Consider the following 24,507-nt stretch of genomic DNA (forward strand, 5'->3'; position numbering starts at 1 on the left):
AACTTTGGTGTGATGAAACTTGAATTGTATTCAACAACAAACTTACAAACAGTGTTCCCATGTAAATAGATTTATGAGAATAGATTGAGAATATTGATCATTGGATTAAGCCTAATGATCTAAAGTTAACAATCAAAGGCCAACAACATTTTTTTTGACTTCCAACAAGATTCAAAATCAAATTATTAATTAAATGTAAATGGAAGCTATAATATTCTAAGTAAGATCTGTTACTCTTTATTATGTAGTTTTAAACGACTCTTTGAAATTCATACTCTTGTAATATATGCTGCAAATTTCTTTGTTCTTCTTCAAATTTTTCTGTTTAATAAAAAAAAGTGCTCGTCAAAAGGAATGATAAAGCAAAAGTAATGCACACAATTACATTTTTTTTCAAGGTTATTGTTTCAACTAGTTACAACTCTATTATAAATCTGTATTATTCTCATGTTTATTTTCATGCATTTAAATACAACTTATCTTCTTTTTAGGAAAACTTTAAACCCTACATATTTCATATTTATTATATATATAATATAGTTAGGAATAGATAATATAAGGAAAAAATTGGCCCTCATTCTTTGAATCGTACTTTTTTGTATTCGACTAAGGAAAACTTAACCTTAAAACTTTTTAATTAAATTAGGCGAATCAAAAAGAATAGTTATAAAATGAAATATTGTATATCAATATAATGAATAATTTTAATCTATATGTGCTGTGCATTTAACCTACTTAGCATCAAAGATAGGAATCGTTATTATTAATTAAAATTATATTCGAATGATATTTCCCATTGAAATATGTCCTATCATAGTTTCTATTAAAGAAATAAATTAAGAATTATAAATTAGAAAAAGAAATTCAGTTTGATGCTAAAAACCAACATATATAACAAAATTAAAATTGAATATACACGTCGCCTTCCTTTTGCCCCGTGCAATTATCTTATCTTGGCATGATTTAGTATGCAAATTAGACTTGACCAAAAACTACATCTGGAAATAATCATGATACACACTAATTTTCTTTAATTATTAAATATTAGTGAAACTATTTTCTCAGTTGGTAATATCCCTCAAATTGCATTTTGAACACTTAACACCCCTTCCCTTACTTTTGAGATCAATTCAAAATAAAAAGGGGGGGGGGGGATGTAGTCCTAACCATGTGGAACTACAATGTACTAAATATAAATAAAACAAGTTTACCTTAAGGACAATAAACAAAAGAAAAACAACCTCAATCCCCTTCGACTTATTTTCAATTAAAAATTATGATTTATAATTATTAAGAAGGCTGAAAATAACTCTAACTTTAAATGGCACGGCACGTTAATTTAAACAAAATCAAATCTAATATAAAAGCAAAAACAATATAAATTTTGACTTGAATAAGATTAAAAGTGTTTCTCATATGAAAACCGTATCATATATAAAGAGATTTACTTTTATGAGAGTTTCTATTGAATACATCTAAATCCCAGCCTTCATTTTATATAATAAAAAATAGATCACCATTGGTGGGTATTTTGGTCCAGTCTAGTGCACAGACCTTATAGACAATAACTCAGAAATTAGAGGTAAAATCATCTTTAGAACAAAAATTTGAAATTATTATACAATTTACTTTGCACGCCCGTCTGTCTATCCGATCATCCATTATCATGTGAAAAAAAAAGAGTTTTGCAAGGGGAAAATGTGATTTATTTGGCTTCTATGGAAACTACTCTATAATGTCCGTTTGTCTATTAGATGTCCAAAAAAAAACAACAGCTTTGAATCGCTACTTTTTTACCAATTAGACATCTATACATTATTACATCTATTGTATTATAAACATATATTATGTACATATTCCAAGCATAAATCTTTAAAGCCCAATATTTTGTCAAGATAATTTTGCCAAATTTTCCGGCTTTAAATTTTAAATATTTTATCATTATTTGTAAAACTGGTACTTTCTATTAAGTTTAATCATAAGCAATGTTTTGATAAATTACGAATGTTTTTTTTCTGCATATATTGTCTCATTTAAATATAATTTTGTAGATTATATTGAAAAAAGGCTTTAAATAATTTCTTATTAAACAAAAACTTAAATAGATATAAACGCAGGAATATTATTTAAAGCATCGTATTATATACAGCTTTCTGCGGTTATTAAAAAGAAAAATTATGAGATTTAAACCAGTATTGTTATCTACGAGGGCCGGAAGGCCCGGACCAACAAATTTTTTAAAATTTCTATTTTAATGTTCGTGGAAAATTGTCTATAATACGAGGAAAACATGATTTTTCTGTATGGCTAAAAACCGGTTACGATTACAGCGGATATTAATCGGTTACGAAGCCATACTGGAAAAAAAGATTAATATTTTCACTTATTTACTCATTCTTTTCTATGTAAGAATTTTAGCAAGCGGGTGTGTGTCTTCGTGTGTAGGTATTTGCGACTCTTAGACTGAATTAAAGTAGAATGACCACGATATTTATTATTATGAGTTTTTGATGTGCATGTAAAAACCTATTCATAGTTATTGATGTTTGCCAGGTTTTTTTTTATGCCAAATTGGCTAAGATTGTGTTAATACCTTGTTAAGATGTCTATAGAAAGGTCTTTACATGTCACATCAGAAAGTCCAAACATTATGGGGTCTATATACAGGATTTAAGACTGTTTAATCTTTTTTAAAAAAGACAAATTTGTTTAATTTGTAATAAATTATTCACTTTCGGCGTAGGGCAAATTTCTCTGCAAGGGCTAGGTCTTAAGCTCTAGTGCTCTGGAAGGGTAAGTAATTCAAAACTCAATATCATTTTCTCATTGCCATTGCTTGGGCATGAATTGTATTATTTTTTATTAGTTATATATTTAAAAAAGTGAAGCGATTAGTTTTTTTAACACCCTTTAAGATACATACTTAGTTTTTGGAAAAAAGTTGATAAAGTAAAAAGATGTCCAAAATGATATTGCCAGGGTAAATTTTTATATTTCTTAAATAAGCTTGTCTTTGCACAAAAATAGATAATTCAGTTTAGGATTATTTTAAAAAATCTGATGCAAAATATAACTAAGATTGCAATTTAATTGTTACTGTTTTGACTTTGTTTCAAGAATAAGTTTGCTTTTTCTCTTCTCAACAACAACTTAAATTGTTGTTTACTAGATTTTATTCTATACTTATTTTCTAAGAAGTGTGTATAGGTTTATTTGAATTCCTTAATCCTTGTGTGTGTGTGTTGTGAAGGCCCCCAGCTCTCAGACAAGTCTTCAAATATTAAGAAAATTGCTTTATTGGATTCTTGGACTCTTACACATTAAACTTGTAAAAAACATCATTTTTCCTTTTTATAACAAGTAGATAATTTTTATCTATCAACTATTATCTATCTATCTAAATCAAATCAATTTGAATAAATAAAACATCAGTTTTAATTGTATTTTTACTGTAAAATTTCCTGGTAAAAAAATTCTTTTTTTCCTTAATTACAATTTATTCTTTATGAAATTAGTAAATTGCAATATGTAATTTGTGTGCTTCTAATGTGCACACACAAATCACTTTTCTTTTGCCAATTACAAATATAAATTATTTGTTGCTAACCAGACATTATTACTTACAATAACCTACATTTTTTTATATGAAAATTATTAAAAGCAAACCTTTTCTATAATTAGGGTAGGTCCGTCCGTCCGTTAGAGAAGGATAGCTTTTATTCGTTAATTTAAGCATGTTAGAATTGTCCTATCGATTTCAAACTTTGCATGGTGATTTCTTTAGTAGTTAGGTACGATTTAGAAAGCGTAGCAACTCTATAATCATTACCAAAATGTCTGTACGTCCATTTTAAACATGTTGATTTTTCTACTTTTTTAACAACAAATTTTTATATGATCTAATTATCTGTTTGATCTGATATTTGGTATATTGATTCCTGGGACAACAAAGAACAATATTTTAAGCGAAGCAACTCTATAATCAAGCCCTAAAGATGTAAGCATGTCCATAAACATTATCCTGTATCAAGCAGTTTTTCAACAAATTTACTTACAATTTTGCTTCGAATCTTATACTTTTATATTCTGATTATTCAGTTCAGACACTATACAAGTATTAATGTCCGTTTGTCCTACCGTTTCAGTGCTTCGCTTTTATGGATGTTGTCATCCTTGTTTGGATGAAAATTAAAGTGTGTGCAAAAAAAATGCGGACCTTTTTAAAATTTAGATTGCGCGGCTTGTGTTAATAGTAGAAAAACGATTTCTATGCTACGTATAGTTTAGGAGCTATGTGGTAAAATGTCCCAACTGGCTTAAAACTTGACTTGCGAGTAAATCATTAAAGATTAAATTAAGGTATGCAAAAAAAAATACGTACATTTTTTAAATTCTAATTGCTCAGCTTGTGTTAATAGTAGAAAAACGTTATGTATACCATTAGAACCGCTATGAAGTCTATATTTTGGAAATATAAAAACGATTCCTGTGCTACGTATAATTTATGAGCTATGTGGTAGAATGTCCCTACTGAATTAAAACTTGACTTGCGAGTAAATCATTAAAGATTAAATTTTTCTATTTTTCTCACATTTATCAATACAGCTCCTAAACTAAAAATAGCACAAAAATCGTACTTATATTTCCAAAAAATAGAGCTTATGACGGTTCCAACGATATACATAGCATTTTTCTACTATTCACACAAGCCGAGCAGTTTGAATATTAAAAATGTCCGCATTTTTGCACATACATTTTTTTATCTTTAATGATTTACTCTCAAGTCAAATTTTAAGTCAGTTGGGACATTCTTCCACGTAGCTCCCAAACTATAAGTAGCACAGTAATGGTTCTTATATTTTATCACAAAATAGACTTCATAGCGGTTCCAATGGTATGCATAACGTTGTTCTACTATTAACACAAGCGATGCAATTTGATTTTTAAAATGTACATATTTTTTTTTATATACTTTAATCTTTAATGATTTACTCGCAAGTCAAGTTTTAAGGCAGTTGGGACATTTTACCACATCGCTCCTAAACTAGGCGTAGCACAGGAATCGTTTTTATATTTCCAAAAAATAGACTTCATAGCGGTTCTAATGGTATGCATAACATTTTTCTACTATTAACACAAGGCGCGCAATCTAAATTTTAAAAAGGTCCGCATTTTTTTTGCACACCCTTTATTAAAAGTGAACCTTTTCTATAATTAGGGTCGGTCCGTCCGTCCGTCAGGGAAGGATAGCTTTTTTTGTTAATTTAGGCATGTTAGAATTGTCCTATCGATTTCAAACTTTGCATGGTGATTCCAGTAGTAGTTAGGTTTGATTTAGAAAGCGTAAACACTCTATCATCATTACCAGAATTTCCGTACGTCCATTTTAAACATGTTGATTATTTTACTTTTTTAACAACAATTCTTGTGTGATCTAATTATCCAATTGATCTGATTTTTGGTATACTGATTCCTGGGACAACAAAGTACAATATTATAAGCGAAGCAACTTCATAATCAAGTCCTAAAAATGTAAAAATGTCCAAAAACATTATCCTGCATCAAGAAGTTTTTTATCCAATTTACTTACAATTTTGCTTTGACTCTTATAAATTATATTTTGATTATTCAGTTCTGACACTTTAAAAGTGTTAATGTCCGTTTGTCCTATCGTTTCAGAGCTTCGCTTTTATGGTTGTTGTTATCCTTGTTTTAAACAATAAACTATGTGACCTACATCTTTGCACAAATCAACAATAACAATTGTTAGTTTTTTCCTTACAATTTCTGTTTCTTATTTTTCTTGTCACCTTTTTACTATCAGAGATAAAACATATCTTTTTAAGCACAGTTTTAGGACATCAAATTATTTTCTCTCTATAACAAAAACTAAACTTAAATTTGATTTTTGAGTATTAAAGTCAATAAATCTAAAACTATACCACTATTTTTATCTTTAAAATTCTATGTATTTTTTTCAGAAGTAATACACTTTTTTTCACAAATAATTCTAAAGAGGAAATCTGATCTTCTTAAACTATTAAAAAATCAAAAAACCTGTTAAAGTATGAGACAGCCTGGTCAATGAAGGATTTGATCAATGTTTTGGACCTTATAGAATAATAAGAAAATGGTTTTATCAAAAAGGCTGAAGATTTTTCCTGTCATAAATCAAATTTTCTGAACAAATGGAGTTGATATTGCCTACTCTATCTTACCTCTCCTCCCCTCAACCCTTCTTAGCAATCTCCTTTCTATCTCTCTTTCTCTCTCATACTTTTTCATACTCATTTTTCTTTGAGAAATTCAATTAAAATTTCTTGGTAAGCTAGTCTGAAACATCTGTTTTAGAAGCATATTTAATAACAACAGTCTTCAATTTCCTTGGATACAAGTAAAATTATTGAAATATATTAGGTATTGAGTTAGAATAAACCTGAATAAAGATGTTACACATATGTCTTGACTCACATCTTAATTTTCTATTGTTATCATATTATTAATAATGTTGCTTTTTCTATTGGTTCACTACTTTAAAATTATTGAGTACATATAAAATATATGTAAATTTAGAAATATAGAAATACTGAACACATCATTCTGTTAAATCATTTTTTTAAAAATGAAATTCATTTTATGATTTTTCCATGGAAATTAAATCTTGTGAATTTTATATGTAAATTTTTGCATTTTGATTTATCCTGAAAAGGTAGAGAGCAAACCCTATATTTTGAACTATATTCATACCATCTTACAAAATAATATGTCAGAACTGATAAAATATGACCATCACTTTAACTGAATAATATTTATAATGATATCAAATGCATAATAAAAAAATTACTAGAACTACATGTATGTATTTTACAAGACAGGTGCCTGTAATAACAGCAAGCATACCTGTCAAGTCAAATCCATCTCTCATTTTTTTGGTACAATTTTCTGCCCTTATTTTGCCTACACAAATTATAGATTTTCTAAAACTTTAACATTATCTGAAGAACATTTTTTCATGAATACAATTTAAAGAACTGTGCTGTGCCACCTCTTTCTGAGCTGTGAAGCTCCATAACAACAGAGCCATCTCTCATCATTCCTTTTATTCCTAATGCCTTATACTAAATTAGAAACTATTGTGTGAAAATTTATGATCAAAGTTTGCAGTGTTTTTTAAACTTGTTGGCAACTCAAACTTAACACTCCACTCAATTCTACACCACGACTATTCTTCTCATTTTTTTTCTTTGCCCCTTTTTTGTGCTTTGAGTATAAGAAGGGGTAAGATTTTTGTTTGTGTGAAAAAAGGGGTTAAAAAAGTTCTTGTACAATGCTTCTTATTTAACTTTTGATTTATTTTTCTTTTTTTTTTGAGTTGTAAAATTATAATGTTACATAAGCAAAAACACTAAAATTAACTTGAATTGAAACCCACAAGACATTTATGTATAAAATTTATGTAAATTTCCAAACTTTTGAAAATAAACTTGTTAAGATAGAAAAGATTATGTTGTTTATTCTAATTTATGTAATTTATTCAATTGTTTGCAGAGGCCATTTATGCCACATTTCTACATTACACTTTGTCTATTAAATATAAAAGTTTTGAATCTAGGCCAAACTGTTTTCTTTTTCCCAATCTATCCATAAATTTAATTTGTAATGTCAGTAAATGCATCTGTGCCTAAACTAAAATACAAATTACTGGGAGAACTTTATTTTTTTTTCTCGACCTAAACAGTGTTACAATGGTTAGATCTAGGAAAGTGCTGCTTCTTATAATCCTTTTGTACATTTACACCATGGGTAATATTTTTAGTCAAGGGTATATCTTAGCCTTAGTAACTGAACAATTTATAAGAAAAACGGGAATATTCCTTTTCGTGACAACGCCTCTTAAGGTGCGTTTCGTCGCATTTTCACAGAAGCTTTTGATAGGTTATTTTAGTTCAGGATATGTGATTACCCCGCAGGGTTATGCATTTAGCCGCACAGGCTTATAGTCTCCCGCAGGGTCTAGAAATAGGAGAAAATATACTGTAAAAATATGACGAAACGCCACTTAAGAGGCGTTGTCACGATGGGACTATACCCCAAAAAAACTAACCTACATCACAAAATAGATAGTACAAGCTAATACAATATAAATTGTACTAATTGTGTAATTGTAATTGTAAATGTTTTATTCCTACATTATTATAATTTTTCGTTAACTTAAGTAATTTGATTTCTAATATAAGCAGAAATTTTGCATGATAAAAAGTATTTATTGTGTACTAACAAAAAAAAAGTTTAAACACAGACACTTTTTATCACCTTAAAGTTTGGACTAAACTTTTTATCTTGATTGGCAAGTTAATGATGAAAGATAAAAAGTGTGCCAGTGACTCCCCTCCCCATGTACTCGGGGGGAGGGGGGTAAGTTTTACTTTAGCAAAGAACTTAAGGATGGAAGGGTAAGTCTTAGGCCTAATTAACACAAAAAACTTTTTTTTTCTTCTTAAAATATCTAGACATTTTGTCTTCCTCATAGTTGTAAAACTTTATTGTTTTTTAAATACAAATCTTTGCTAGAGAAAGTATGTTTTGATAATGAATATGAATTCACGTTGATTTAATTTATGGACTATAAAAAATTCAACGCATTTCTTTTAGAATTTAAAAAATGAAGCTTTTTATAGTGCCTCTAAAGATGACGTCATACTGGCCTACCATTGGTCAATTAAAATATGTATAATGGCTGCCATTGGTAGTTTAGTCTATGTAGTAATTGGTAATTTGTATTGTAAGACGTCATTATCTTTATAGAGCTTCCAAAAAATTCAGTTGTTTAAATATTTATTTTTCAATTGTGTTAAGAAGGTCTTAATTTGTATTGGGGACGATAATTAAATTAAATGTTTTTTTTCGAACCTTAAAATTACTCATTGGAGTAATTTTAAAATTCTTTAATGTTTCATATTAGGTTATGTAACTGTATTATGTAAGACTTTAACACGAAAGAATATATCCAAAGAAAGAACATAAAAATTTTCTTATTTCCTTATATATATTAGGAGGTTAAATAAAGCTAGTTTTCATTTTGTTGTATTCAAAAAGATGTTTCATTCCTTTATAATTATACTAACGGTTTAGCTCCTAGAATCTAAGAAAGGGACAGATAAATAAACTAAAACCATCCAGGGACCTATTTGAAGCTTTCCTAAAAATGAGAACTCTATCAGTTCAGTAGTAATTAAAATCTAATTGTTAATCATATAAAATAAAAGTTTTGACGTCCTTCGAAAGAATTTAATTAACAATTTTTTCATATCATACTTTAATACTAAACTAGCGGCTACGCCTTTAAAAGGCCTCTAGTGGCACTTTAAATGTTTTTTATATTTAAATATGTCTATGTTGCGTCTGACGTTTATGTTTTGTTGAACTCTCTTTGTTAAATCGAGAAACGTAAAAAATTAGATTTTTTGTGATTTCTCTTGGGAGGGTGGTGGTACCTATTAGAATATACCCTGTTAAGGAGAACCCGATCGGTTCAGCAGTTAGCGAGATCTTTCGGTACAGCCAAACACAGACAAACAAACATCCTTTTACTTTAGTATAAGGATAAGCCAGATAATGTCAAATAAAGAAAAGTCGTGCTGAGTGTATGTCTAAAATGTACATTAACACAGTAATATAATAATTTCAACCTTAAACCATTTTATAAGCCATGAAATTTAATATTATCCATTTACCTAATGCCGTATTAAAATTATTAATATTCCTATGAAATATTCTGCATTTGAACAAAAATAATATTAAAATTGAATTATTTGCAGATATCGTTTAGAGAAAATTTATAAATTTTAATTTTTGAATTTTTGTTAGTTTAACTTTAACAAAGCATTTAACGTAGGTATTTTTAATAATAATCATAAGAAATTAACATTAAATGACTCTTGGAAAAAACAGACATTATTACACGAATGTTTTTTTTTTAAACTAATCTTTGACATATTAATATATTTACAAGTGGCTAAACCCCAAGCCTTTAAATTAAACCACGAGTGAGGTGGAGGATGAACTTTAACTCCCCCCCCCCCCCCAACTAGTTTTCAAATGACAAATCAAATTTTGTATGTGGTAGATATTTTCTCAAATACATAAAACTTCTTAAAACATAAACTACTTTGATTTCTTATAAAGAGTTTAACTGTTAAATCAAAAACAATAGAAGTAGAAGAATAGAAGCAAATTCTGAACCATTTTTTCGTCAAATCTAAGAAGGAACATTTCTAGCAGACAAAAGAATTGTTTACTTTCGACTCAAGCTGATGTGGATTCTTAAGAAATTATAGACTCGCTACTTGATAGTGAGGCAAAATTATTTTTGTGAAAAATCATCCAAAAGCATATTAAAAATCTACAAAAATTAAACAAAATCATATGTTAATAACCCTTTTAAGATTTTATTTAATTTTGTAATTTTTTTTATTCGATTTTGGAGGATTTTTCACAAAAATAATTTTGCCTCACCAGCAAGTAGCCAGCCTAACTTTTTTTTAAGAATCCACCTCGTTACTAAGCTTTCAAATTTAAACGAAATTTTTGGGCAATTAATTCTGATTCCGCAAAGCTTTCTACTAAGAAAATATACTGTTTACAGCTGACTTTTATCTAAGTGTGAAATGAAAAAAAACATGCATTCGTAACAAGATGTGTACAAAATTTCAACCAATGAAATTAAATGTATGTACCGATGCGATTCTCCTATTGGCTCAATCAGACATTCCCTCTCTTTCTTAGTACCTTTATTTCAAAACCCTATATTATACTACTTATTAAAACAGACCTAAAAGACACACAAATAGACATTCACACATATATAACATACACACACTGGTTCACACACAACAGAGTAAGTTAAACTTGATTTAATCTAATTAAAATTTGTAAAGTACTCTTCAAAGAAAATGATAACCTTACACATTCGGATAAAGGAAGTGAGATGAACATTTGTAAAATTTTACACTTGGACCAATTTAAACTAATTCTTTTATCAACAAGAACCAAATAATTGAGTTTTCTATTATAGGAAAGTTTCCCATGGGTCCAGGAATGTTTTTTTAGCTATTCAGTTTTTTATTTAAGTCTTGGGATAGTTTTAGGTTATTTTTTACCCTTTCCCTACCTCCTCGAATACAGAGGCCCTAGATGCTAGGGGTGTGTCCATCAGTTGTCAATTAACCACTGAATGATATGCTTTTACTGTAAAACTTATCTTAAAAAATTAAAACAAAAATGTGACTTTGTTAGCCCAGAGAGACGTAAACGCAAGTTGTAAAGCAACTGTTCTACTAAAAAAATATGAAACCTAATTATCTAACAAAGAGACATCTATGTTTTGCCTAAAATTAGCGATAAAGCTTGTGAAAAACTTGTCTTTTTCGCCAATTAACATATTACTGTCTATAACTTCGATAGTATTTAAATATTTTTATTAAAAATATCCAACAACTATTTATGTTGGAGGTATGATAGCGATATAGTGGCTTTAAAGGAACAGCAAATTGTATTGCAGTCTTTATAAAATTTTTTACTGGTATACTGACAAATTGATTATATAAAAGATTAATTACATTATTGTCTGTGTGAGTATCTACTGGCCTGTAAGGACTTTTTGCGTATTGGATAATGAAATTTGTGGCGATATATATAAAGCGATGTACTTTTAAAAACAAGATTATTGACAGAGTGACTCACTCTAGACATAGAGTAGTAGCGCTTCTTGAAAAGATTATGAATTTCACTCTCTTATACAACGATCTTTGCATATATAATGATTTCTTGGATATTAAGTCAGAAGAACATAAAAGGATTTTGTATCCATAAAAGAGATTGAGAGAGCTAGGTATCTAAATCAAGCAAAATAGAATATTCAACAAACATTATTATATAAGGTTACAATATCTTTGTTGCAATACTTCAAAAGTTAAAATATTCAGGAAGAGTATGACAATGAATTTAATTTATTGCAAGAAAAAATATTTTTTTAAAGTGATCATATGTTAAGAATAACACACTAGTTGTTCACTTCCAATTATGATAAACAAAATTTTCCACTACTTCAAATCCAAATTATCGCTTTGCTTGTTCCTACCACCCAAGAAAGTTTTATTTGGAAAGAACCTACTTGGTCGAGTATAATTCACAGTATAATCTCCCCGACCTCCTTATATTAAAAAATTCTTGTTGGAGTTTTAATCAAGGGTCTGATTTGACATAGAACATTTTATACGTATTGGTTTTTATCGAGTTTGGTAACTGTTTATTAACTAAATTTTAGTATTATGTAAACTTTTATAAAAGGAATTCAAGTATTTATTTTCAATTCTAAATTTATATACATTCATGGTCTTATAGGTGTCATCATAGAGGAGATACGAAAAGTGTTATGTGTGACGTCATAAAAATACGTCCAAATCCATCTTTTTTTTTGTTTTTCTCTTTTCCACTTCTCCTTTCATCCTGTCTTTTTAGACATATTTCTATCACGTCAAACATGACACTTTCAAGATCGTATCTCTCTTACCTGAGTCCAGCCATAAGTGCAAAGCTTGACTCAGCTCTGGCCGCCATGATATCTCTCTTACCTGAGCCCAGCCATAAGTACAAAGCTTGAATCAGCTCTGGCTGCCATGATATCACTCTTACCTGAGTCCAGCCATAAGTGCAAAGCTTGAATCAGCTCTGGCTGCCATGATATCTCTCTTACCTGAGCCCAGCCATAAGTGCAAAGCTTGAATCAGCTCTGGCCGCTATAATATCTCTCTTACCTGAGTCCAGCCATAAGTGCAAAGCTGGAATCAGCTCTGGCCGCCATGATATCTCTCGCTTCTTTCTCAAATTTCTTTTTGGCAAACCTTAAAAAGTAAATAAAATCAATAATTTATAAAAAAAAAGTTACTAGCTGGTGAGTCCTTACAAATCTTTGGTCTTGGATTTGAATGGAGAGGGAAAATAGCCTTAGACCATCAAAATACTTAGATCTAAATAACAAAATAGCCTATAATACACCAAGAACCTATAAAGTTTAACTAAAATAACAAAAAAAATCATGTAAACACAAATATACAGCATTGAATTATAATGAAATTTGAGACCAAAATGTAGAAAATTATTTTAAACCTAAGATTATGAATAAAAATTACCTTCTAAAACAATCTTGAATAAGAATGGACGCATACATTTTACCCACAGCAATTTCACTTCCCACTCCCTCTCCACCCTCAGGCAGTAACAAATCTAAACAATCAAAATCAAAGTAGTTATTAGCGCAGCTACTCTATAACTAAAACAAGTATTTCCAATTGTTATTGAGTTATTGTGAAAGTCCCCTCATTTGTTGATTACTTCAAAAGTTTGAAAAATAATATATAGCTTGCTATCAAAATACTTACCAAATACTGAAATATCCCACTTATTTCATTTTTCGTTTTCCTATACTTAAAACCCGCGGTGAGGGGGGGGGGGGCAACCCTGCATGATCTATGTCACGATGTCCTTGCTCTGCGGGGTTACCCAGTACCAAATATAACCTAACTTAACATGATCTAAATATAAAGAAAGGGAAGGTTGTTCGACTAAGCACTTTGAGGGAAAAACTTCATTAATTTTAAAAAAAGTGAATGATAAAAATTTTTAATATTCCTATGGTGAAAAAATATATCTGAAACTTTTTTTTCTTGTTTTTATTTTTCCTGAATGTTTAAAATATACAATTTCTAAGAGTTTTTCCAACTCTAAAAGCTCATTCCTAGAAAAGCATAAGATTTAAAATAAACATTTGTTTGCTTGTTTCACAAATCTTAACATTTCCTGAGTTATCTTTTTGAGAAAGTAAGTTTTTTGGCGTTCTCCTCTTTGAGAATTTGAGTACCCCCCCTCCCCAGACAACGAACAACTATTTTAGGTTAAGTTAGGTTATAGGCTAGGGAGCCGAGCACTGCGGCTAGGCAGGCAAGGGGGCCTAGCGCTGCGGCTAGGCGGGCTAGGGAGCCGAGCGCTGCGGCCAGAGTTGTTCGTTGTCGGGGGGGGGGGGGGGGGGCTTAGTGCAGAACACTTTCCCCTAATTTTAAAAAAGGGGATGAGATTCCGTATTGATAAGTTTGTGAGAACGAAAGAATCGTCGTGTTTAAGGATCTTCAGCTTACTTACTTATCCGGCCGCGTCTTGCTGCTGCAGGAAATTCGGCCAAATTAGAGAAATCTACTGTCATATAACTAACTTTTCCTTACTACTTCCTACTTTTGTGAATTAAATTGTCCTTGTTTTTTTCAACCAACTTACCCAGCATCTTGTCATCAGCTTTGTTCTTCCAAATATTTTTCATGGTTTCCCTGAAAATTATAATTGATAACTTTTTATTTTAGAAATTTTACCTTAAAAAATAGAATTTTGAATTTTCTATCTATTTCATACTTTGCATGATGATTTCTATAGCAATTATATACGATTTATGAAGTGTAGCAAGCAACGCTATAATCGTTACCAGAAAGTACGTACGTCCTTAAACGGCATTTTTGCCAAAAAATTTACTTTAATTTTGTTTAGTTTATATTCTGCATATTCAGTTTTGACACTCTACATATTCGTTCGGCCTGACGTTTTTAGAGCTTCGCTTTCATAGATGTTGTCATCAATGTTTTATTATAAAAACTTTTTTCTTAATAATTTTAAATGTTATTTGAAATAATTAATCAATTAATAAATTCCTAAGTTCTTCATTAGCAGCATCTAGAGCCCCCTCCATCTTGATGTTAAGACATGTCCTGACCAGGGCAAACAAGGTGGGCTTGAACTCAACACTCCCGTCATCGTTCAGAGGCATATTCATGGCTACTAGCCTCTTGCAGGCTACTCTCGGAGGACATAACTTTCCAAAACCTGGATTAAATGCATATAGTACTTTTATTATGCAAAATTAGTAAATATACATCGCTTCATTTATCAAGATGATTCATATCGCCTTCTAATCCCTAATTAATGTATATGAATATTTATTTCAGCTGCTTATACATTTCAAACAGGTTTATAGAAGCTGCGCTTGTTTGGCTAGAGATTCGAACATATCACCTTCTTGGATACGTTTAACATGTTAAATATATCATTACTGGGCCCTGTCTCATTTTTTAAAAGTCCCAGCTATTTAAGTCTGCCTAAAAATCACAAAACCTCGAACACTTTTCGGATTAAACATGTAATGTCTTTGATGGCAGAAAGAAAAAAATATTACAATATGTATTTCTAGAGCTTTAAATTTTTAGTATATGTATACTTGTTTTAGCATTTAAGATAAAGAACTTACGGCTAAGATTTTTTTTGAATATATACATCTTACAAAAACAAATCATGGAATATTAAAGATGTAGATACCTAATTTTCTACCTCATTATAGTGCATTTAATAATGACTTCATAAAATACAAATAACCAATTATAGGCTAATACACATACTAAATTACGAATTATAGGCCAGCATACAATTTAATTGACCAATGGAAGGCCAATATGACGTCATTTTTATAGGCACGATGAAAAGATTTTCTAATTCTAAGCATACCTAACGGAGGATTAATCTTCCTAAGAAGATTTACAACATCCATATGTTTAATCTTCCCCTTCCCGTCCGGATCATACTCGCTCCACAGGTTGACAAACTCGTCCAGGTGATGAGCCCCAAGTATGGACCAGTCACGTGTCAGGTAGTCGAAATTATCCATGATGACCGCCACAAACAGGTTGAGAATTAGGAAAGAGGTGGAGATGAAGAAGGAGACAAAGAAAGGGTAGGCCAGTGGGGAGCCACACCCCTCCGGGTTCCCGGCCTCCTCACTGTTAGGGTCACATTTCACACTAGGATCCTAAAATTTGAAAAATCAAATAAATACAAACAAGATGGACAAAAGAATGTATAGATGAGATGGGCATATGTCATAGGAATCTACACTAAAAATTTCAGCTGTCTATCTTGAATAGGAGCCGAGAAATTCACGTTTCTCCCAAAACGTTTCAGACGGACGGACAGACGGACATTTCAAATTATATGTTGAGTAGCTTCGCTACTAAAAAGGAGATGGCAAAGACAATTAAGTACAATCTTGCCTTTACTATAAAATTTAAAGGCTACAAAAGACATGAGTGGATAAAAGATTTGTTGATCGTATATTGGCCTAAACATGTAAAACAAAGACTAAAAAAACTAATTTGAAAAAATACTATATTGTGTACAGTTTTACTTTTTTATTTGCCTTTTATCAAATTAAAGAATTCGTTGGAAATTACTTTAACAAGGAAGAAGCGTTTGTATGACAAATGTAGTCGAAGCTAAATGTTGGTTGACTTAAAGGGACTGTGAACGTAAATTTTTCTCATCTTAATATCAAATCTTAACATTATCTCATTCATAATATCTCACAGATAGAGCAAAACGCGCTTTTGTTTGCTTAAAAAACGGCTTTTTCCGACGATTTTTATAAGGTACGGGGAAAGGAAGAAATTTTCCGTATTATATAAAATGTGCATTAAATTGCTTTTTTCTCCCATTATAGCTAAAATTAAACTTTTTCACATAGTTCTAGATTTTTCCTAACAGTTAAGCTGACTTTTTACGTAATCCTTGCTTTAATCCAATGTATAGTTACTTAGAAATTGATAAAATAAGCAATATTTTTTTATTGAAAACCAAATACAATAACAAAGCCAGAAACAGGTTTTTTATTAGTATCCAATTAACTTTAAATGTCCCATCTCTCGCCCACCTTTAATTACAAAGAAGTTGTATCAACTTTTTTTTTTATAGCTAGCCGGTTCTTTTAGTAAGTAGTAGATGTAAAATTTTTCATAGAATTCAAATATGCAATCGGTTTTTTTGTAGACCTCTTATTTTTTAAGTAATTTAAGTTTTTTAAAAAAATAATTAAGTCGGTTTTAAGGTACTAAAACGCAACAAAATAAAAGAAGAAAATGGTCAGTAAGAACAAAAATAGTAAGATCTTTAATTTGACACCTTACTTTTAAAATTCTGTTGGGTAATTATTGAAAAAATCTATTTTTTTAACCTCGGTATAATAAAAACTTTAGACCTAAATATTTTCTCAAACAGACATAAAAAACATGGGTTCATATATACCATTAGAATCAGAAAAATATTACGAATCCATTGTAAGCAAAATTGAAAAAAATTAAAAAATTAAAAAATTACAGAAATGGCCAATTATTTTTTTTGTTCAGACAACACTATTGTCTTCCCTTTTTTACCCCCTCTTTACCCCCTCTTTACCCCCTTCCCATTTTTATACTCAATTGAAGAATTAAGACGTTGCCTGTACAACATAATATGATATTTTCATATAATTCCTTTTATTGTAGTTTATATACTATATTGTAAACTTTTTTTTTCAATTTTGCTTACAATGGATTCGTAATATTTTTCTGATTCTAATGGTATATATGAACCCATATTTTTTTATTTGTGAAATAATAAAATTAAGTTCAAAGTTTTTATTCTCGTGGGTTTAAAAAAATCGATTTTTTCAATAATTACCTGACAGAATTGAAAAAGTAAGGTGTCAAATTAAAGATCTTACTATTTTTGTTCATAATGACCATTTTCTTTCTTTTTTTTGTTGCATTTTAGTACCTTAAAATCGACTTAATTTTTTTTTTTTTAAACTTAAATTACTTAAAAAATAAGAGGTCTACAAAAAAACCGATTGCATATCTGAATTCTATGAAAAATTTTACATCTACTACTTACTAAAAGAACCGGCTAGCTATAAAAAAAATAGTTGATACACCTTCTTTGTAAATAATAAAGACGCAATATTTCTTTATAAACAGTCTGATAAAAGTGTAAGCTAATTCCCCAAAGTGGGTTATTTATTGTTCAACACAATAAAAAAGGATATTATTATTTTATATAACATATGAGATTCAACCCTTTGTAGACAGTGAGGTATTTTTTTGTCAATAATACGAATTTAAAATATGTCTTTATTACCTAATTACTACGTTATAAAAAAAACGAATTGGCAATTTTATAGCATAAAATAAATCCTTAACAGTAAGTAAATTGTTTCAACTATATATGACAAGTTAAATATCCCTACAAACATTATAAGAAACAAAAACGTTCAGATTTTTCCTGTTTTTTCCTTTTTCCCTCTCAAAATACCATAAAATCAAGGCATTATTTCTGGATATTTTTGTGAATAGGACATTTTTGGTTGATCAGTGTAGTGAAATGTGCTTAGTAAATGTTAAGATTTGATAATCAGATGAGAAATTTTTACGTTCACACTCCCTTTAAAGCAATTTAATTGGTAAACTATTACATAAAGTACTGAAAAGTTGTTTTATTTCGTTCGAGACAATGTAAATATTTTCCTTCCTAGTGCGAAGTACAATTTTGAAAAACCTTGCGAATTTTTTCAAAGAGGGTTTACAATTGAATATCAAAGGAAACTCAACACAACAAAGACCTTTACAAATGTAATGAAACAATTGCAATTGTGTTTATAACACACAAAATAAAGGCTATACTCAAAAAACGCCTATCTCAGAAAACGCCTATCTCAAAAAACGCCCATCTCAGAAAACGCCTATCTCAAAAAACGCCTAACTCAGAAAACGCCTATCTCAAAAAACGCCTTTTCTATAAAATGCCTACTACATTTTTAAAAATTGTCTTGTAGTGAAACATGTCAGTCTAAGGTATTGTGAATATTGTACAATATGTACATTATAAATCTTCTTATTAAAATATCTATCCCTGAAGTATAATATCACTCTTGTACATTCCTTAGGCACTTTTTATTTTTTTAAGCATTTTGAGCAACAAAATACTAAAGGTTTGCTGTTTGAAAATTGATCACAATTGAATAACAAAAACTTTTACATAGTTAATTCATTTTTTCTTTACTTCATATATCTACTGCAAACAACCCAGTTTACTTTTCAGTTATTATAATAAGATGAACAACTATTAGCTCTATAAAACATAATTCTTATTTATTATGTTATCATTTGACCTAATATCAGAATATCAGGTTGAAATGTTGTAAATATGACTAAGCCTAGTAAATTGGTTAAGAGACATTCATAAAGATGTTGTGTAATTTTGTTCTAGTTTTTATTATGCTTAAAAGAAATTTTAGATTCATGTTATATAATTATTAACATACACAAATAATATACAAAATATTTATTGAGTATGATATGCTTTAAAATTATCAGAATTATATAGCTGTTCCTCAAAATAAAAAAAAAGTTTACAATAATTATCATAAATTATAAAGCCATTTAACATTTTGTTAAATCTTACTTTCCATAGATGATGAATTTTGGGGGAAAAATAGGGTGAGGGTATTTTAATGTCTTTTCCCTATATTCCTTCTTATTTTTATTAGATTCAAAAATGATGTACTTTTGAATAAGCTTCAATAATTAAACCCTTTCCTCCAATAATTTTCTCCAATATCTTTTTTGAGATAGGCGTTTTCTGAGATAGGCGTTTTTTGAGATGACCCAAAATAAACAAACAATATTTCTTATGAGAAAAAAACGCCCAGTAAAGTGTGATTTTAATGAAATTGTGAAAAAATAAAAATACACATCTTGGGTATTGTAAGGTAATTATAAGTCGAACATTATGCTTAATTGCTATATGAGTAGTCGGACGGATACCAGAGAGTAAGGGAGGGGACAATGGGCAATTAATTAGTTACAGTTAATGGATAGTTACAGAAGTATCACGCTAGAATTTCTGGTTTATCCCACACATTTTAGAAGAAAACTATTTTGTTTAAAAACCAAAATAAACTTGTTTTTAATTTTTTTCAAATAGTCTGCTAGTATTTGTATTGGTTAGTTCAGTAAGAGTCGTCTGCTTTGGGAATAATTGTTTTAGCGACATTCTTTGTGCTGGTACTTAAAGTCTTTGAAATTTGCCAAAGTCCAAGACTGTCAGAAATATGAATTTAGATCCATTGTCCCCTCCCTTCCTCCCTGGACGGATACCCTTATTGTAGAGTAGCTTTATGATACTACAACATTTTTGCTCAGGGATTAAGGAGACATTTGACCCAAAGTTTTTTCCTTTTCATATTATTAAAACTTGATTAGTCAAAGTCCAAACTTTTCCACCAAATATTTTAATCTGCAGTATATCCATTTACGTCTAATGTCTTATACCACAAGAAACCTGAGCTACGCTACAAAATTAATAATTTAACATTGAGTACAAAATTTGACACACAATAAGTACACTATCCCCTACGTCATAGTTTGGTAAACATTTTACAAATATTTTGCTGCCTCTTTTTGCTCGCTACATATTATTTAATTTTGTATTCAAAAAATTATTGATTTTTAAATGTTATCTTCGGTTACCTTTGTCACAATTCTATAGACAGTATTAATTTAATTTAAAAAGTATTGTCAAAAGACATTTTAATAATAAAATACTGTCGCATAAAACTTGGATAACACTTGTTTATAACAAACCAATCAAAATTAAATTAAAGTACAGTAAGGTAACGTGTTTATACAACTTTGGGTACAAGTGAAATTTCAAGTGCATTGTACTTTCTCAGATTATCGGTGATAATAAATAATAGAGATAATCTAGAAACATAGTCTCTACATCAGCCAATAGGAGAATAGTGTAGATACATTCCAGACATGACATTGATTGAAATTGTGTACATATTTTGGTAGGAAATGGCATAGTGTTTTCATTTCGTTCGCATAATGAGTCAGCTATAATTATAGTCGCGAAACTTTTTCTTGGGTAAATTCTAATACAGCTCGAAGCACAAGACAAAACCTATAATAAGTAAGCTATGAATAGACAATTCTTTAGGATGGAGTTGGCTTTCTAGAAATTAAATACTCGAAAAATTTCATTACTTGTATAACTTCAATGCAAAATAACAATGGTGCTTGGAATTCCTGTTTAAGTTGGAAGAAATCGACCATCAAGATAAAATATGTCTATTACAAAATGAAAAAAACTTACCTTAATACATGACATCATAATATCTTGCCACGCCTCACCAGTAGCACATCTATACAAATATGTTCAGTTCAGTGATTATAAGCGGTTTGTTGGCCGTTTTGCCGCCTAAAGACTTCCCTCAAAGCATAACTGAAGCCCCGTCTATTAATTCTAAAAAAAAATAAACTAATTCGGTCCAATCAAGATTTAAAAATAAAAAAAGGTTTTAAAGCCTGCGAATGAATGAACGTTTTTTTTTAAAGTTGGATACCATTGTAATACATAGTCAAATCTCCCATAATTTTTCTGGTAATAACATATGGTCTAATCGTTTATAATTTTTTAAAATGAATAAAATTTCAAATAAAATATTTAGAAATATACATAGATGTCTACACTAAACAACTGCTATCTCCCTTTTTCTTTAAGGACCCAAAAGATTGCAGAAAATATTGTCTTTAGAAATTATGGCTTTTCACTGATCAATTGAAGCTTGCACTTCAAACACAGTTTTAAAATTTTATTTATTTTAGACAAAAACAACATTAATTTCATAATTATGGCATTGTTTTAAAATACGGCTTGTAAAAGGTTTAAGATGGCAATATATAGACCGAACGAGGTTACATTATTGGGTCTTTAATCGGTGGGGAAACAGCTATTTAACTCTTACCTCCTATATATTTTTTTTATTTTTAAGATGCTTAAAAATTATTAAAGCTAGGATGAACTTTAATTGTTTTCATTGTCAATTTCTTTGATTAAAAAATACTTTACCTAAAGAGAACCAGAACACTTTGGAAGAAGCTCTGAAAGTTATTGTTGCCGTGGATAGAGGTATCATCATCTAGAGCTATCTTTCCAAACACCTTTGCAACATTAATGAAAACATACATCCAATAAAAAGAGATATGTAAATAGAATATTATTTATAATCAGTCCTTAAACCCCAAAGAAGCCTCTAAGAACATTATACCCAGACAGAAAATCCAAGCCCTTATCCTTCCTATAATGAGCATTATTGAATATTATGATGCGATAGGATAACTTTTACTTGACAAACATACAATGTACTACTATATAATAAAAGAATACCTATGGAAATAACTGATTTTCCATAAAGGGTTTAGTGTTCATATTGGTTTTATCTTTTCATTGCTTTTCATATAAGAGAAAAATAAATATTAGGCTAAATAATCTAAAATTTGACAGCATCCTTAGCCTTACATAGATTACAATAAACAAATTATATAAGACTAAGTAAACCCTAACTTCTAGGCTACATTAAAAAAATATTGGATTTGACTTATTATTTTGCTTATTTATTTAAAATGATGATTTTTCATTATTTCCTGCATGCCGACAACTCCATAGATGAAGAATACAAGAGCAATGAGAAGGGCAACATAGGGCAGAGCTTGGAAAGACTTGATAAAGGTGTACAACAACTGTCGAATTGATTCACCTGACAAATAGGAATACACTAGTCGCCGGAAGGAAAAAGCAGTTTTTTGAAACAGGCTCTCTGAGATTATTACAGATTCTGATATATACATATATAGACTAATGAAAAATGCAAAAAACAAAATCAAAAGCGTTCCTTCTTGGGAGAAAATCCGGGAAAAAGATTTTAGCTATTTTTATCCTAAAATTCACATTGGCAAGCCTGCTAAGAAATATACAGACATTTTAAACATGTCATTGCTCAGCACCTAGAAGTGGTAGAAAAATGCTACGCATGCCATTGGAAAGCTTATAACCTCTAGTTTTCATATTGGTATATAACGTTTTTGTACTATTATTATTTTTTGAGCTATCCTCTGAAGTATACACAAGTTTAATAAATGCAGTTTTTTCATGAATTTTAAGTTTGATACTTGTTACACAAACCTTTTAAAAATTATATTGCTTAGCACCTAGGAGTTATATAATTATTTTATATAGGTATATTTGTATATTTTGAGTGCATTAAATTTTATCTTAATTTAAAATAGTCTTTGAAATGTGTGTGGTTTGACTTTGTAGTAAGAGTCAAGGAGGGAGGGGGGGGGGGGAGTTTATACACTTTTAGGCAATGAAATTAAGTATAAAATTTTGCTCTGGATGTTTTTGGGTTTGTTGTTATAGTTATTTACCTAATTCTTTTTGTAAGATCTCTTATATGATTAAATCTACCAGAATAAATATTTGAAATTGAATTTCGGCACTATCCTTCTAGGGGCTAGTGGGGTAAAATAGCTCCAAAACACTAACATCTAAGGTCTGAACTTATTTTTAGAAATATCAAGCTAATTTTTTTAACGTAATTTTTTTTTGCATATTTGAGCTAAGTAGCCACTAAAGATTTCATTTGGCACTTTCCTTCTAGGGGCTAGCAGTTTATAACAGCCCCCAAAACACTAAAATTATACGTTATGAGCCTATTTTAAAGATATCAAGATGATTTTTTAAATTTAAAATTTATTCACATAATTGAGATACATAGCCCCTAATCTTTCTAGGGGCTAGTGTGGTGAAACTTCCCCCAAAACTACTAAAACTTTAAGTTCTGGGCTTTTAAAAAGAAATATTGGGCTAATTTTGTTAAATAACTGAACTAAAAAATCATTCATTAACCCTTAACGGTTGGGGGGGGGGGGGCGTTGAATGCCCCCCCCTCCGTTTTTTTTATCTTATTTTCTGTGTGTGAAAGATAAAGAGCACGAACTGCGTGACATTTTAAGTATTGGTAAGACACATAACTGAGAGTTGAAATTTTTTGAATATCTCCATCCTGGCGGGCACAGGATGCCAGCAAACCTGGCAGGGTCATCCAGGTAAAGAGCAAAAATATTTCTTTTTGACTAAAACAAAGCATTTTATCATACCAAAATACTAAAATATCCTCTAGTAGTACATCCTTATATGAAATACAGGTGTTCAAGTCACTTTCAGGTTCCATGTATGATCCTGCAGGTCTCCAGAAATCTTTAAAAGGCTCCTGTGGCCACAATTTTTGACTTAGAGACTTCAAATTTTAAACTTAAGCTTTTTTAAGAGCCGCAGCTGTTTTCCCGCCGACCGCTGACTGCGGTGGATGGCAGCTGCCAAGTACAGCTGCGGCCGCTGAAATTTATATTTTGATATTTCTAATGTAAAATTTACATAAAGATAAACATTTTCTTGAAAAAAAATTTTCTTCTAGCTTCAAAAATAAGAAAATTATAGCTGTTTGAAATTTTTTAGGTTGTTAAATAAAAGGGTGAAGGAAGCGAAAATTGACTTAGACTTATAAAAGGTCGGAAATTCATTATCAAACAGGGGACTTGCACAAAAAAATTTAGCCCTCTAGCTCTAATAGGAACTGAGATAATAAGGGGGGCGTTGAACGCACCCCCCCCCCCCAACCGATTAAGGTGCGGCAAGGAGCCCGACTGTAAAGGGTTAAAGTTCAACATGATATCTTTAAAAATAAGCTCAGAACTCATAATA

The 24,507-nt window shown here is 30.0% G+C and overlaps 1 protein-coding gene across 1 annotated transcript in view; it reads right to left on the reverse strand.

Annotated features, from left to right (window-relative positions):
- LOC145312486 (muscle calcium channel subunit alpha-1-like) overlaps positions 1-24,507 on the reverse strand; it is a 188,716-nt gene that overhangs the window by 70,263 nt on the left and 93,946 nt on the right. Inside the window, 8 exon segments of the mRNA XM_080151743.1 lie at positions 12,816-12,902; positions 13,191-13,284; positions 14,329-14,372; positions 14,748-14,925; positions 15,601-15,901; positions 21,058-21,106; positions 21,814-21,907; positions 22,391-22,501. Coding sequence (XP_080007869.1) covers positions 12,816-12,902; positions 13,191-13,284; positions 14,329-14,372; positions 14,748-14,925; positions 15,601-15,901; positions 21,058-21,106; positions 21,814-21,907; positions 22,391-22,501 — 958 coding nt within the window.

Source organism: Acartia tonsa, chromosome 2 (assembly GCF_053477335.1).
Source record: "Acartia tonsa isolate MP-2025a chromosome 2, ASM5347733v1, whole genome shotgun sequence".
NCBI lineage: Eukaryota > Metazoa > Arthropoda > Copepoda > Calanoida > Acartiidae > Acartia > Acartia tonsa.